The following is a 14,774-nucleotide window of genomic DNA, read 5'->3' as shown; positions in this document are numbered from 1 at the left end:
TCCTCTGCCGCCGATGCGGCCGCCTCCCTCCCTCCCTCCCTCCGCCGTCCCCTCAGTCCCACTCTGAGCAGCTCTGCTGAGGAGGACGGTGACGCTGTCGCCCCGGCTGACGGCCTCCTCGCGCTTTCTTTGGACTCTGCCAGACGTGGATGTCCGTCCTCAGGTTGGAGGAAGTCTTGCTTTAAAAAAAACCCCAAAAACCAGCAGAGGCTGGAGGAGGGCAGGTTGTTGCCGTGTCAAGGAGGGCAAACTCCAAGTGCCACTCAGCAGCTGCTCCGCGAGAGGGGAGCCAAAGTGTTGGAACTTTGACGAGGAATCAGAGAAAATTGGACTTTAACTACCGTGAGTACAAAGTGCCTTTGTCTCGTCCACGCTGCCGTTTGCTGCTTCTTCTTCTTCTTCTTTTTTTTTTCTTACTGCCGCTGCTCTGCAGTTCTCAGAACCCCCCCCACCCCTCCCGGCCCCTTGCCCTTGTGTGCCTGGAGGACTCATCAGAATTGCCTGTGTCCAAAATATAGCCGGTGGATTTCCACTTTGCTTCTCCGCAGCTGAAGCCTTTGTTCGAGGGACGGCACTGCGTTCGCTCTTGTCCTCGCTGCTTTGGGGGAATTACGACTGTGGCCTCTCTTGCCCTTTGAATTTATGAAGCCTTCTCTGACAACAAAAACAGGAAATGGCACCTTGCCCAGTGGATGTGTCCTTTTTCCCCGCTTGCTCTCTTAATAAGTCATTTTTCTATTCGCCGTAGCGATCCTCATTCACCAGCTGTGATTTTTCTTCCCATTGCCCACATGACACGGACTCTAAATGTCAACGCTCGGCTACGTCTTATCTCAGAATTATCACATTCTGGGCTCGGCCACTTATATGGATGCCTAACGATCAGATCAGACTGCAGCGTTTGGGTTTAATGGGGCAGCAAGGGCAACGTGAAGCGAGCAGGTTGCATGAAATGCAAATTAAAGCGCTGGGTGTTGCAGGAGAAAAAAGGGCTGAGATGGTGGAGGACATGTGCAGCCTGCTGATCCGTTTTACTGCACATGCTGCGACTCTGGATCTCCCCTCATAACTTATAATTTGGGTGAGCTGCCGGCTAAAAGCGGAGCACTTTCTGAACTGTCATGTGAAGGAGGCAGCAGGCTCTGCAGTCTTGTGCGCCCCTCCTACACTAAGGCCATAATAAAGTACTAAATGTTGAGCATTTCTTTTTTTTGTTCTTCCCATCATTTGACTTCTGATGTAATGGCCCTGGTATCATTTAGTCTTTTAAATGGCTTTATGTCACGCGTTGTTCCTCCGTTTTTCCACTAAATTGCTCCCTCTAAATGTGATAATTTTATTAGGAGAACATATCACGACATGTGAAGCATCTCATAGCCCAACACAGTCAAATTCCAGAAAAGGAAGATGAGTCATGTACGTCGGGGATGTGCAGTCAGGATGCAACTGACTTGTAACTGCTTCTGAGACGTCTCGCTCTTAAACGTCTCGTTTACAACTTGCCAGATGACTTCAGTGAAATAAATGCGGTGAAAAAAACTTTTTTTTCAGAAGCATTGTGATTATTTCCTAAGCAGAGGAAATGTTAGAAAAGACGGAGGAGGGGCACACTTGGAAGGTGATTGGACAAACGGCCTGTCAGGCTCCTTCTTTGTTGGGACTATAAGGTCCTGCTGCAGCCACAAAAGCAAAGAAAAATGTCTCCATTGATAAAACAACTGCTGCCAAACACCTTGTACCTTGTAAGCTATTGCCAAACCTGACTGCCTTTTACGCAGACAGCTAGAGATTTTGCCAGAAAAAAACAGTTTCAAGTGTTTTATCTCAAGCATCACATACGAGTTCTTATAAAATCATACTGTTTGGCCAAGTGGTGGAGCAAAGTTCTACTTAAAAGGCCATTTGGCCTAAATATCACAGTCATTTATAATACAGAAGCCACAGGGGTAAATGGAAACCGTAATAAATACAAGTGTGGAGGTGAAATGAACCATTGTTGCTTTTTTTTTAAACAACTGTAATAAGAGAGCTGATAGAAAACAGAGATTGAGAAAGTGACAAGCTAACTTACATTGAGTTGACGATGCCAATAGCTGATGGAATACATGACCTCATATCTTTTCGCTTTCATTGTTGTGAAATAACATAAGTGACTAAGACAGAGTTCCAGAGAAGGATTAGATAAAGTATGACCTCATATGAACTTGGTTAAAAATCATTTTGGCGCTGTAATGGCACCTCGGTTTGAAACATCGCTGTCAGTCCAAAAGGCTGTTTCCCATCACGACTGTCATTCCCAACAAGCACTTGAAAAGAAATCATATGTCATCTATCGAATTTGACAAAAGGGAATAACGAGCCGTAAAAAAAAAAAAAAAGTGTTGAAAAGTTGATGGGACAAGTCATTGTACGATCCAGTAATCATTCAAACTCTTAATGTCACAAATAAATACTGGAATTAACAAGGTTGTGTGCTTGAATCAACGCTTTCACTCAGAACAGCAACTTTTTCTTTCTCTACTTTTGAAACTTATTATTGTAGAAGTGTCTGTGGAAACAACATTTGGTGACACTTTCTTTACTTTGCTTTATCAACACATTCATAAGGTGTTACAATGGACCCGTAGTCCCATAGAGTTCAAAAAGTTTGAAACATTCATTCCCACATACAACAACTTACATTCAGGATTGTAAATTGTGGATAGGACGCAGTATGACCTCATCATTCATCACGCTTTATATCTGGAGCTTTGGTATTAATTTAACCAACAGGTGAAAAATAATATGAGATGATGAATGCACGTATTCTGAATTCTGTCTTGCTGAATGGCAAACTTATAGCACCTTATATCCACCGTTTATATTCCTTCACGAGTTTTGTTACAAATTGTCAAATGCACTGTTCTACTTTCACCGTGGTTTTTATACAGCGCGATGTCTTACACATGCACTGGTAATGAATGCATTATGCAGTAGATCAGCAGAGAAAGTTTGAGTCGGTATTTCTTTGGCCAAACGACTGCAGAACTTTTCTTTGGGTGCAAACCATGAGAGCAGCTCCAGCTGAGTGACGGAAGGATCCGCAAAACTCGGCCCCATTTGATTGCCACCGTCTTTCCCGTCTCCTCGGTCCAACAGTTGCTTCTCCTTTGTGCATGGAGTTCAAACCATTCCGAGGCTGCCGGCTGCTCGTGCGCAGCAACACAGAGGCAATTGGGTCGTTGGCTGTCATATCTTGTTTGTGTCTCTGAAGAGACAAAAGCAGAGGAGAATTGTTGTCTGTATATTCAATTTGGCGCCGCTCCTTTGTTTCCAGCCATCTCTAATTAAAGCTCTCTTGAAAGGAAACAAAATGCTTCCTTTACTTGTTCTTGCCTCGCCTGCTTAGACAGTCGCTGTTTATGGGCCCATCAGAGATCAGCACAGGTGTTTGTTTGCTCCAATAAATTGGGAGAAAAACTTCATAAAAACTTTTTAACGCTCCGCAGATCATTTCAGTTGATTTAACACTTTAGTAGGACTGTCTCAGATTATTGCCACCAGCATTCTAGCAGAATGTGTCCACATTAATTAAAGTTTATGCACACATTTGGAGAGAAAAAAAGAAATCAGGCATCAAGCTCTCAAATGTGTTTTGACACACAGCGTGTATTACCAACACTGTTTTATTTTATTTTTATTTACTTATTTATTTATTTGGTCCCTCTGTCGTTGCTGTTCCGGCAGTGTTTGGGGTGGGAGGCTATCGTATGTTTATTTGGCTCTCAGGGCAATCGCAGTCTGACGCAACAAGCTTGCAAGATGCTCACATCTGTCGATGGGAATGTTTGTGCCCTGGTATCATTAGTGATATGTGTGTTGTGACTCAGACCGTAGACGATAAGATAAGATGACGAGTAATATTTATGAACTAGCAGATGCACTTGTCTTGTTATGGTGCATTTATTTTCAAAAATAGTGGTTTTGATTCTTATATACTTGTGTGCGTATACATATATTTAATTATTATACACTATTTTTTTCATTTATTGTGATGACCTTTTTTTGAATTAAAAGTGGACAAATAACTGAAACAGTCTGAATAGCCTGATGTTGATGTCATTGTACAGTTAGGTGCAACTTTTGGTAGACACTTCATTTGTTTCCACCAATCAGCTTCCAATCCAGCTCACAGACAGCTGCTTGCAGATTACAGCACTTTTTTCATCGTTTGCTTGAAGTCTTAACTTGATTTTGCAATGTAAATGTTGATAGTTAATAATAATGATGGTTTTAATCGTCACCGTTCCATAATGACAATGAACTTCCCTGTTTTTTGAGTGTCTTATTGATATTTGGTACTTGTTAATGTTAATTGTACTCCCTGCATGGTGAACACTGCTCATCAGTCAGGCTGCTCTCAGCTGTTACAAACAAATCTGTTCACCTGTGAAATATGAACATTTATATTTTATTGACACATACGAACGTCAACTATGCTGCTTTCCATTCTATTGTTGCCCTAGAACAGCCTTGTTTTTTTTTTGTTTTGTTTTTGCTTGTCTCCAAGTTGGACTGGTCCATGTAATGTAACAATGCTTTCTGTCCCTTTTCCCCTCTCTCTCCTTAGTTGTCCCTCGGGGACGAACAGTGCGAAGTGACGCGGAACGGCTATGAGTCGAAGGAGCTGGTGTATCTTGTTCATATTTATTGCCAGGTGAGAACCCCAACACCAGGCTTTGACTCTGCAGCCACCACTGAGTTCATTCATGCACTTTCATTTCGATATTAAAAGGTCAATTCTAACATTACAACCTCACACACACACACACACACACAGACACACACAGTTTTCTCACAATAAGTGTTGAATATTTTGTTTTCGGATGCAACATCTGAACTCTCCTAAATGCACATTACAGGTGAACCCAGCCCCGCTGCTTCATGTTTCATGTCTTGCGTAATGTGCTAGCAATGTGTGAAAATCACAGTTGCCTGATACACAAACAATGACCAACATTTTTCTGGTTCGATGGCAAGTTGTATTCAGTAGTTTAAATACTGCTCCCACTCAGTAGCAGCAGTATTTAAAGGGTCCTCTTCATCTTGCTGTTTACAAATGGCAAGTTATTGAGACATTGACATTTTTTGTGATGGTATGTCCACCTCACCTCAAAAGTCACATGACTTTCAAAGTAGCTATTACTGTGACTGAAAACAAAGTAAAGTGGGAACCTGGATGCTTAAGAACCCATTGAAGAATACAAGCGTGGGTGGGTGAGTTTCATTGTAATAAAACCAAACAAAACATTTTTTTCTGTTTTAATTTTCAAAATCTATTTTCCCAAATAATTCACCTGTCTAGTTTTTCTGCCCTAGTTGATGCTATTGAAGAACGTCCCAAACTTGTCGTGAAAGAAAACTTTAACATTCCCTTTATGGGATTGATGTCAAAGTGAAGTAACATGGAAATTATTTACCATGACATCATAGGCAAAGTTTTGCAAGAAATGTCTCGAGCCCAAAAGCCTTCAAGCAGACACTCTCGCATGTGAAGCGGCCGCTCTGAAGATGCGCCCCTGCCCCCTCCGGCGGCATTTTTAATGCTCCTGTCCACAGATCCGCATTCTGCGACCTTGGCAGGGCCACACAAGCACGAGGCCGTGGAAATCCCAGCCTCTTAAAGCCCTTGGAAAACTGCTAAATCTACACGGGTTCTTTTTGAAAGGGCAGAGAGGGGGAAAGAAAGAAAGAAACCGAGTTGGCCCCGGGTTCTGAACTCTTAGCTTTCAAGCGAGAAAATAGCACACAGCCCATTGAGACTGGTTCAGTTCCACAGACCCAGACTTGACTGAAAAGCACCGTGAGCTGAAAGTGGGGCAGGAAAGCTTTAAAGGGTTCCCTAGACTACAGAGGCTTCGGTCTGTGTCTGTGCCAGCCGCCGCCGCTTCTAGAGCAGCATTAGAACCGCTGCACTGTGGTGAGTCGGCCCGCCGCTGCCTCGGTCGTACACATCTGTCCCCGGTCCACACGCCTCTCTCCGGGCCAAATCAGAGCTCGGTATTTCTTTTTTCTACCGTGAGTTTCCATCCACTGCGTTGTGAGGTTCTGAGCTGCTCTGTTTTACTGGGTAAAATAAATCAAACGGAAAAACCAATTCACGGAGAAACCTTGCACATCAGGAGTGTCTTTCACTCTGGAGAAAGTCCTGCACTTGATTCACACCCTTGTTTTTTAGTCCCAATGTCCGTTGACAGTTGCAGTTTTATTGGAGATGTTTATCTATCAATGCTATAAATCTTCTGCATATATTTTTGGGTTCCAGAGTTTTGCACTGCGTATCACTTGGAGAATTTTTAAATCAAATTGTCTTAACCATGGATGTTTTTCAGTATATTGTTACAATCGTATGTATGGGTCTGACAACAAAACGTACAGCCTAAGAATCTTTAACAGTTGGTGTTAGTATTTACAATTAGTATAAAAATTTTTTTAAAAAACTAGCGTAAGTGTATTTACAATTCATGTGTTGCCAGCGCCACAGTCTGGATTCTGCTGAGGTTGGACTGACCCCTTTCCAACCAATTGTTGGATTTTGTACAATTCAGACCTGCACTGGCAATTACATGTGTGCAGACCTTTGGGCACTCGTCTAAAGAGTGTGCAATACGTGGTTATTCTCCTCAATGCATCTCTGTGAAGGTTTGTGATGTTCTTTATGGCTAAGTGCAAACTGTCAATGGTCGATCTGAAGGGCCGCAGTTGGATTGTGAAGCGCAGCTATGAGGATTTCCGCGTCCTGGACAAGCACCTGCACCTCTGCATCTACGACCGCCGCTTCTCCCAGTTGCCCGAGTTGCCTCGATTGGACAGTTTGACCGACCAGTCGGAAGTAAGGAGCTGCAAGTTTATCGCTTGAAATGTTTTCTGAGGAGCTTTCGATTTTTCCTCTTTCATTTCCACACCTTTTCCGTTTAAACAAGTTCACTTTTAACACCACATAAAGACGTCACGGGTGAGATTAAACTTTATTGCAGCTACTCTACTGAGATTAGAATGTTGGACTGACGTCCCATATCATTCTTGGGAAATCAAATTAGATCTTGCCCTGCGTTCCTTCCTCGGTCCAGCTGTGGAATGTGTTCTTCTCGTCAGCTGAAACCCTGTTGGTCAGAGTGAGGCTTTGACAGGAATGTAGGGAGTGGGTATCAAATCAAACCGGCTCAACCGGTTTATTGCCAGGAGCTTCTGTTTACGGACACGCTTTCAGGAAACTGGTTTTGATGGGCTGCTTCACTCCATTTTATTTTTTGCTATAGATAAATGTAGCTCAGGCTGCAGACGAGGAAAACATCCTGCATTTCTGCATCATTATACTGTCAGGTGCGCTGTTGGTGAACGGTAGATCACATTATTTTCCTCCTCAAATCATTTTGTCTGCTATCACAGCGATACCACTCTCATATTCAGACATACTTACTCTCCATCCTGCATACATGTCTGTGTTCCAGAGCTGTTTAAGTTGTATGTCAGTGGGAGAATCATGCTGTCTGAGCCCTGAATGTCTTTGTATTGCTTTCACAGAGCTAAACACTTCAGTCAGCCTTTGACACCCGGTGTAATCCCAAAAGTGTTTCTCAGTAAAATGAGTTTCACTGTCTGAAGTGAACGACTCTAAGTGGCCCTTGTGTTTTGTTCTGTTTTGTTTTCTTTTCCTTCCCTGGCAGTCCGTCTCCCAAATGTTGTTAGCTTACCTCTCCCGGCTCTCGGCGATCGCTGACAACAAGATCAACTGTGGACCGGCGCTCACATGGATGGAGGTGAGGCAGCACGCTCATCTGGGAGAAGAAAAAAAACTTCTGACATTCCTGCGTTTAAAATGCAGAATTGCAGTGATTTCACTCTTTTCACAGTTTTGGCTAGTAATGAATGAAAAATAATAATTAGCGTGTTTACTAATTCAGAACTGAATTGTGATAAGAATACATTTCATGTAGGTAACTGTAAATGATGTAGATGACTCTCCATAATCCAACTCTATAAATATTTCTTTTTATTTCTTTTTAATTCATATCATTTTTACTTAAATCAAGCAACTCAAATTTCCCCAATGCAGGATTAATAAAAGCATTCTATTCTGTTGAACATGAAAGTTTATGCCTTATGATTTTTCTTCTTCTTCATCTTCATCTTCTTCATCATCTTCTTCTTCTTCTTCTTCATATTCATCTCCTTTTCCCTCTTCTCCGCCTTCTTCTTCTCCACCTTCTCCTCCTAACCCCTTCAACTGTATCAGAACGAACCCTCACCACTAAACATAAAGTCAGAGTCTTGTCAAGGACTCCCTCCACAGCTGCTTCATACAGTGCTCAGCGCCACACAGTTATTAAACTCGACAAGAAGGCGAAACGTACAGAACCCAAAGCAGCCTTGCCTCAGGATGACTGTACGCTTCTTTTAATGTGTGTGTGTGTCCCAGGTTGACAATAAGGGGAATCATCTGCTGGTCCACGAGGAGTCGTCCATCAACGTCCCAGCTATCGCTGCTGCACACGTCATCAAGCGTTACATTGCCCAGGCCTCAGACGAACTGTCCTTCGAGGTGACTGTAGCAGCACTGCACACGCGCACACACACACACACACACACACACACACTCACACTGTCTTCATAGTGAAATCTAGTGCTGGAGGTTCCTCATCTGTTGAGTTCTAACACATATCAGACCTACCAGACCTTGCGTCAGTGTTGACAGACGGTGAGACAGATCATGCAGTGCAGAAGCGATGAACATGTCTGCATCGTGCAAATGCTCTTTGACAACGTGCTGAGAGCTTGAACCCTAAATCTAGTCCTCGTGTTATATTGATTTAAAGCAACTGCCTCTGTCTCATGTGGAATTGAGGGAGGAGAAACTGTCCCAGCCTCCTTTTCATTCATTTTCCCTGTCGTTTCCTGCAGGTTGGCGACATCGTGTCAGTAATTGACATGCCTCCAAAGGAAGACACCACCTGGTGGAGGGGCAAGCACGGCTTTCAGGTGCACAGCATAACTTCTATCACACACACACACAAGCGCACGCTCCCTTTCCCTTTGTTCTCCGGCTGCAAACTTTTGATTCAGTCACTTCTTGAAATATTTCAAGGACAAGGAGGGAGCGAGCGAGCGAGGGAGCGGCGCTTTGTAGTGCAGATTTGAAATATTCAAAGTGGAGTGAGGAGACAAAGCTTGGTGACGCTTCTGAGCAGATTAGAGGACACGTCTTCTCCTGTCGAGGGCCCAACTCATTCGTATTCTCGCGCGCGGTGCCGCTGTTCCGTCTGTCTGTCGGTTCCAGCCTGAAGTTTCAGAACTCTGCATCCAAGCCGGTTGAGATTTTTTGGCATCGTGTAATCGCGGCATCCTGGTATCCTGAGTGTCTTGATGTCACTGTTGAGACGTGACGGCCTTAAACATCAGCTGCCAGCAAAGCTGCAGGGCAGAACCACATGGGAGCTGCTTTTTCGCTCGACCGCTCACTGATTCAATCATAAACCGCAGTGACCGGTGAGCCAGCAGCAGGCTGGACGCGTGGAGAGGGAGACCGAGCAGCGTCAGAAGGTGCAGGGGCGCTCCGGCCGTCTTTGGGTTCGGCGTTCTTTTGCAGCTTTTTCCAGATGTGTCGCTGCCGGGCCCCATCAAGCGTCTCGCTGAGAAAGGAAATCGCTCGTTGCAGGGGAATCCATATTTGTAGACGGTCCCTTGAAAAACAACAGCAGGCCAACGGGAATGTGAATGCACGCGAGACCTTTGGATTATTGACGAAGTGAGTCGGTGTCGTGCAGCATGAAACAAGCTGTTGTTGTTTCGAGACGCTTCACCAACAAAAGGAAAAAAAAACTATTGCCCGCATGCCTCTGAACCTCTGCACTGGTGGCTTTGACTCCAGGACTCCTGCAGCTCTTAGACTTTTAACATCCATCAGTCAATTTCCTCATTCTACACAGTGCTGAGGATGTGCTGCTGTGATCTGAATCTGTGACCACCATTAAACGTCTTGCTTTGAGAGAAGGAGCCCTCTTCTGCGGTTCTCTCTGAGGCTTCTGCCATTTCTTTTTCTTCTTTGTTAGTTTTTCCTCGTCTGGTTCGCTGGTAGAGGGTCAGGTGGTGTCGGTACAGGATGTAAAGCCCTTCGAGGGTTGTTGTCTTGCAAACCTGAGAGAAACTTCAACAGTTCAAAAAGACTGAAACATTGTTGACATGGGCAGGTTATGAAAGTGCCTCCCTCACCCAGTTGTCCTCATTCAGTTTGTTGGTTTGTCTTTCAAAGCTGCTGTGGAATCCTACATACACTGTGTTGTCGTTTGTCATAGTTGTTTTCAAAACGCACGTTTAAAAAACTTGAACTAGATGTTGAAACGCATGCTGTAAATTGGATTATTGTGTCACTTATTGTCACTGATGCTGGTACGACAACTACTAATACGACTACTGCTGCTGCTACTGCTGCTACTACTACTGCTACTACTACTAATGCATTGCATGGCTCCACACACTAAGCTGCTGTTTCTCCAAATTAGGAAGTGAAGACGTGGAGAATGCAGTCATTGGGTGGACTGAGCACCAGCCGTTCCCATTGCACGATTCTATTCTCAATCAATCCAGCTCGCTCTGGTTTGAGGCATGAACGCTTTTATTAATTCTGCAAAGTCAAAAGTGAGGCGCTGATATTTGGGGCGAGCACCTTCTTCGCTTAAATTATCGCAGGAGTTTTAAATGCCAGCCAACAACAACTCGGTTTTAGTGTGCGTCAGGCATGTGACAATGAGCTGGACTTTAACCTTTGACCTCCCAGCCCGTCGCATTGTCGGCGTCTGACCTCTGCCTCCCCGCGTGCTGCTCCTCCGTGCACTCGCACGAGAGAGAGGCCCATTCTCAACCAGTTGTCAAAACGAAATTAGAAAGTGTTTCACACACTGTTGAGCGTTGAGTGATGCAGTCAAGTTAGCGTTGGGTATTTCACACAGAGCAGGTCTGTCCATGTAGCCATTAGTTTGAAAGATTGTTCTTCCTCCTCCTCGCCTCATGCCGTCCCTCTCCTTCCTGTCTTCTCACCAGGTTGGCTTCTTTCCCAGTGAGTGTGTGGAGCTCATAAATGACAAAGTGCCGCAGTCCATGACCAACACGGTGCCCAAACCAGGTAAATCTCCTCCCGCTCTTCATCCAGCGGCAGATCATGCCTTACAAGGCAGTGCACGCACTGGGTGGCTGCAGCTCCATGAAGTGCCCACTGCAGTGGTGAATGACTTTGCTTGTGAGTGTGTCTTACACACAGTCCGACATGTTTCTACTGCACGCCAGTGATTAAACACCTTTAGCCCTTTTCAGTTGAGAAAATGGAGCAGTGGTGTATTCAGAGCTCACCTTCGAAACAAATGGAAATATACTCTGTCTCTGTTCACTACTCGACCACACCACCACACAAACAAGAATGTAGGCTGTGGTGACGTGGATAAAAGAACTTTGACATCAAAAATAATTAGTATGCAAATTCACCAAATTGCATGCGGTCTGTTAAACTGGGACACTCACAGAATTCTCCCTCCCAGCTTTGTACTACCGAGTGCTACTAGAAACTTGTACTTTTCCCGCTTCTCTCGGAGATGAATTCATAATTCGCAAAAAGTTCAAGTTGAGCTCCCCAGATAAAGAGATGAAGGCCAGGCAAGGCAGCTTTATTTATATAGCACATTTCATACACAAGGCAACTCGATGTGCTTTACATTATTATAAGTTCAAACTTTTTAAGAGCATTTTAAAAAACAAAAGAACACAGTCGTCAAAGACACAATGCAGAGAAAACTCTGACAGATTAAAATGTCTAAAGAGTAGAAATAAAAAGATGATAATAAATATAATAAAATGAACAAAAGCACTCAATTATAAGCATAAGAGAAAAGAAGAGTCTTTAACCTGGGTTTAAAAACATTCACACTTGGGGCTGACTTCATGAAGATCACCTCTGGCAGGAGACAACCGCCCTACAGCCCTTGTATTGAAAATAGGTTCGCAAAAACTGCACGTATGGGGTCAAGGAAAAAAATCTCTAGACATACATTTTGTGAGTCGTCCCTCTAAATGATGAGCATACGTAAAGAAAACCCATCATTATCCTCTCAAATAGCCCACTAATCATCCTGCGCTATGCAAATCCACAACAAATAACTACGCTAATCTGTGGCTGTCCGGGGCCGGCGGCTAAGCCCTTCGGAGAGCGCCCGCAGGCCGGCCGGCACACAGACAAACCCTCCTGGAATCCACGAGAAGATGTTGGCTGCCGAATCACACTCCAGAGCCGGTGCAGAACTTTGCCCTCTGATTTTTTGCAAACAGTGAATCACTCGCTGCGCCGCGCCGCTCCACTCGCGTCACTTTAAACTGTGGCTCGGCCGCGTCGCCGCGCTCGTCCACGTCACGTCTTCCAACCCATATTCAAGCGGCGTGACTCACCGTCACAGCCACGTAGCCGAGCGTCTGGGTTCCTAACCGATGAAAAGCCTCCCCAAACTGTGTGTGAGTGGGGCAATCTTTTTGTATTTTTGATAGGCTACATTATCTGGTCTGATCAAATTTCTGGCTTGGTCACCACTAACATTAGACATTTTTAACCAGCAGTAGTGCAGCTACAGATCAGCAATGGTGTTGGGGAAATAAACAACCCACTAAAGCCATGTTATCACAACAGTGCCTGTAAAGGTGGTGGGCTGGAATTCTCAGCAGCCTTTTTCACACGCTCTCCTTGCCGGTAAATTTTCTGTAACGCAGCATTTTCACTTGGGGTTTATTTTTTGCGTGTTTTCGTATATTAAACGCTTTATTTAAAAAATGTTTTATTTATGTATATATTTATTTTTGCCGAGCTTGCACAGTCTTGTCTTGAGACGGCCTGCCTCACCCGCTCTGTTGCTGTGTATTATGGGTAAAAATTAAAGTAGCCGAGTTGCTATCCATCTCAAAAATCGGGCCCTTTGCTTTGTGAATTTGCTTTCCTCACCAAATTGCCTGCTTCAAAGCTCCACAGTGATCACGTTTCGACGTGCGCTTCCTGGGTCAAGTGTGTTGTCGGCTTGCTTAACAATCATCTAAAAATGTCCGCCTCGTCCTGAATGCACTGCTTGTCTCCACTGTGTCCACTGCACCATGGGAGTGTGTTGCCACGCTGTGATGGGGGCTTGTGTGTACTGGTCCTAGCATGTGTCTTGATTTGTTGCATCTGACTGTGCCTCCTCTGCCTCAGCCTCCCCCTGCTCTGGCCTGCAGCCTGCTTCTTGGAATCTCTTCCCTCCCTGTGCGTGCTGGTATACATGCATCAACCACCGGTCAACTCACTCACCTTTAACTCTCTCACACACACATACACAATCACAAACCAATGTGTTTCCTCACGAGGGCCTATGTAGGAGTCTGACATTTTCTTTTTAAAACTTTAAGCTCTGAGTTGTCAAACCTAAAGTTTCACTCCTGATTATTATTAGAAGTTGGAAGTGATGCAAACCTTTCAGTTTTGACTGCAGCATAGAGGAGATAATTGAACTTCAATAGTGCTTTGAGCCTTTGAGTGTGACTGAAGATTTGAAGGGCTGCAACTTTTCTTGTTGCCTTACAACTTATAACCTTGTTTTTCTTCATCTATAAAGGCTCTTAAGTAAAAACCAGAAGTAAATAAAGCAAATTGGGTATATCACTGCTCATATAGTACAGCTGTGATGCCCTTTAGAGCTACCATGGCACCGACTGCTATTATTCAAGTCAACAAAAAGCTGCTGGGGAATTCGATCCTTTCTGTGGCAAATGTAGAATATAATCACAGGTGCCTGCCAGGCAAATGTGGGCAGCTTTATGGCTTTGACATTTTAAAGTCGTGGCACAGAATGCATTCTTAAAACGATAAATGATAAGTGATAAATTTAATGCTTGCTAAAAACTGACTGCTAAAATGTAAAATGGGATTTTTTTATTTTTTTTTTATCAAAGTCCAGCATTATGCATTATATCCGCATAATAGCTGCATGATAACCAGATGGTGACTGATTTAAAATTCATTTAATTTAAGACGTTTGGAATGTAATTGCAATTTAGTTGTTATATTACACAGTGGTAATGAGACATTTGTAAAGATGGAACTAGCAAATAGAGGTCAGAATCCTAAATCCTGATTATTTTACCTTTGTAAAAGATGAATTGCTATGCTAATTTTGAATGTCATTCATTGAGATATTGTGTAGGTTTTTTCCTGATAGTTCTATTGCCTCAAGGTGTCTTCAACAGTGTGTGACATCATGGTCTCATTTTACGCTATTGCTTTTGTTTTCTAACGCAAAGTGCTTCTCTCCCCTCTGCTGACTCTCATCCGTCCGTCCATCCATGCATCCACCCATCCATCCATCGGTCCGTCTGGCTGCATGCAGATTTGGAGATGGAGAGTGTAATACAGGACAGTTCATGGGTGGCCGACCCGCTAAACCACTACAGCCTCAGTTCAGGTAGAAAAACCCAAACGAGACGTCCCTTTGGTGTGACACACTACTAACCTTCTAACCAAGAACTAACCCTGCGCACCTCCAGGGGTGTGTTTGCGCTCTCTGAAGAGCCGCCGCCGCGCGCACAAGCGGGGAAAATGTCACTTATCTCTTTTGTGTGCCGCCGAAGGAGGAGGAACTTTTAACTCGTAAATTGTTCCGTTGTTAACCTTTAACACACTCACCACCCCTGTTATCTGCTCCTTGCTGCCTGCTTTCCTGTCTTCCAGGCTGTTG

General features: G+C 44.2%; 1 protein-coding gene across 3 annotated transcripts in view; it reads left to right on the top strand.

Moving 5' to 3' along the window:
• Nucleotides 1-14,774, top strand: part of arhgap32b (Rho GTPase activating protein 32b) — a 74,223-nt gene that overhangs the window by 35,946 nt on the left and 23,503 nt on the right. The window contains exons 6-13 of one of the 3 annotated variants that reach the window (XM_076019970.1): nt 4,610-4,696; nt 6,734-6,871; nt 7,707-7,799; nt 8,459-8,581; nt 8,941-9,018; nt 11,077-11,158; nt 13,256-13,306; nt 14,427-14,501. In XM_076019970.1, the coding sequence (XP_075876085.1) occupies nt 4,610-4,696; nt 6,734-6,871; nt 7,707-7,799; nt 8,459-8,581; nt 8,941-9,018; nt 11,077-11,158; nt 13,256-13,306; nt 14,427-14,501 (727 nt within the window). The remainder of the gene's footprint in view (nt 1-4,609; nt 4,697-6,733; nt 6,872-7,706; nt 7,800-8,458; nt 8,582-8,940; nt 9,019-11,076; nt 11,159-13,255; nt 13,307-14,426; nt 14,502-14,774) is intronic. The other 2 variants (XM_076019971.1, XM_076019972.1) reach the window with 2 other exon arrangements.

Source organism: Nelusetta ayraudi, unplaced genomic scaffold, assembly GCF_046127955.1.
Source record: "Nelusetta ayraudi isolate G7.1 ecotype Tasmania unplaced genomic scaffold, CSIRO-AGI_Nayr_v1 ptg000011l, whole genome shotgun sequence".
Taxonomy (NCBI): domain Eukaryota; kingdom Metazoa; phylum Chordata; class Actinopteri; order Tetraodontiformes; family Monacanthidae; genus Nelusetta; species Nelusetta ayraudi.
This window is presented reverse-complemented; position numbering and strand designations above follow the sequence as displayed.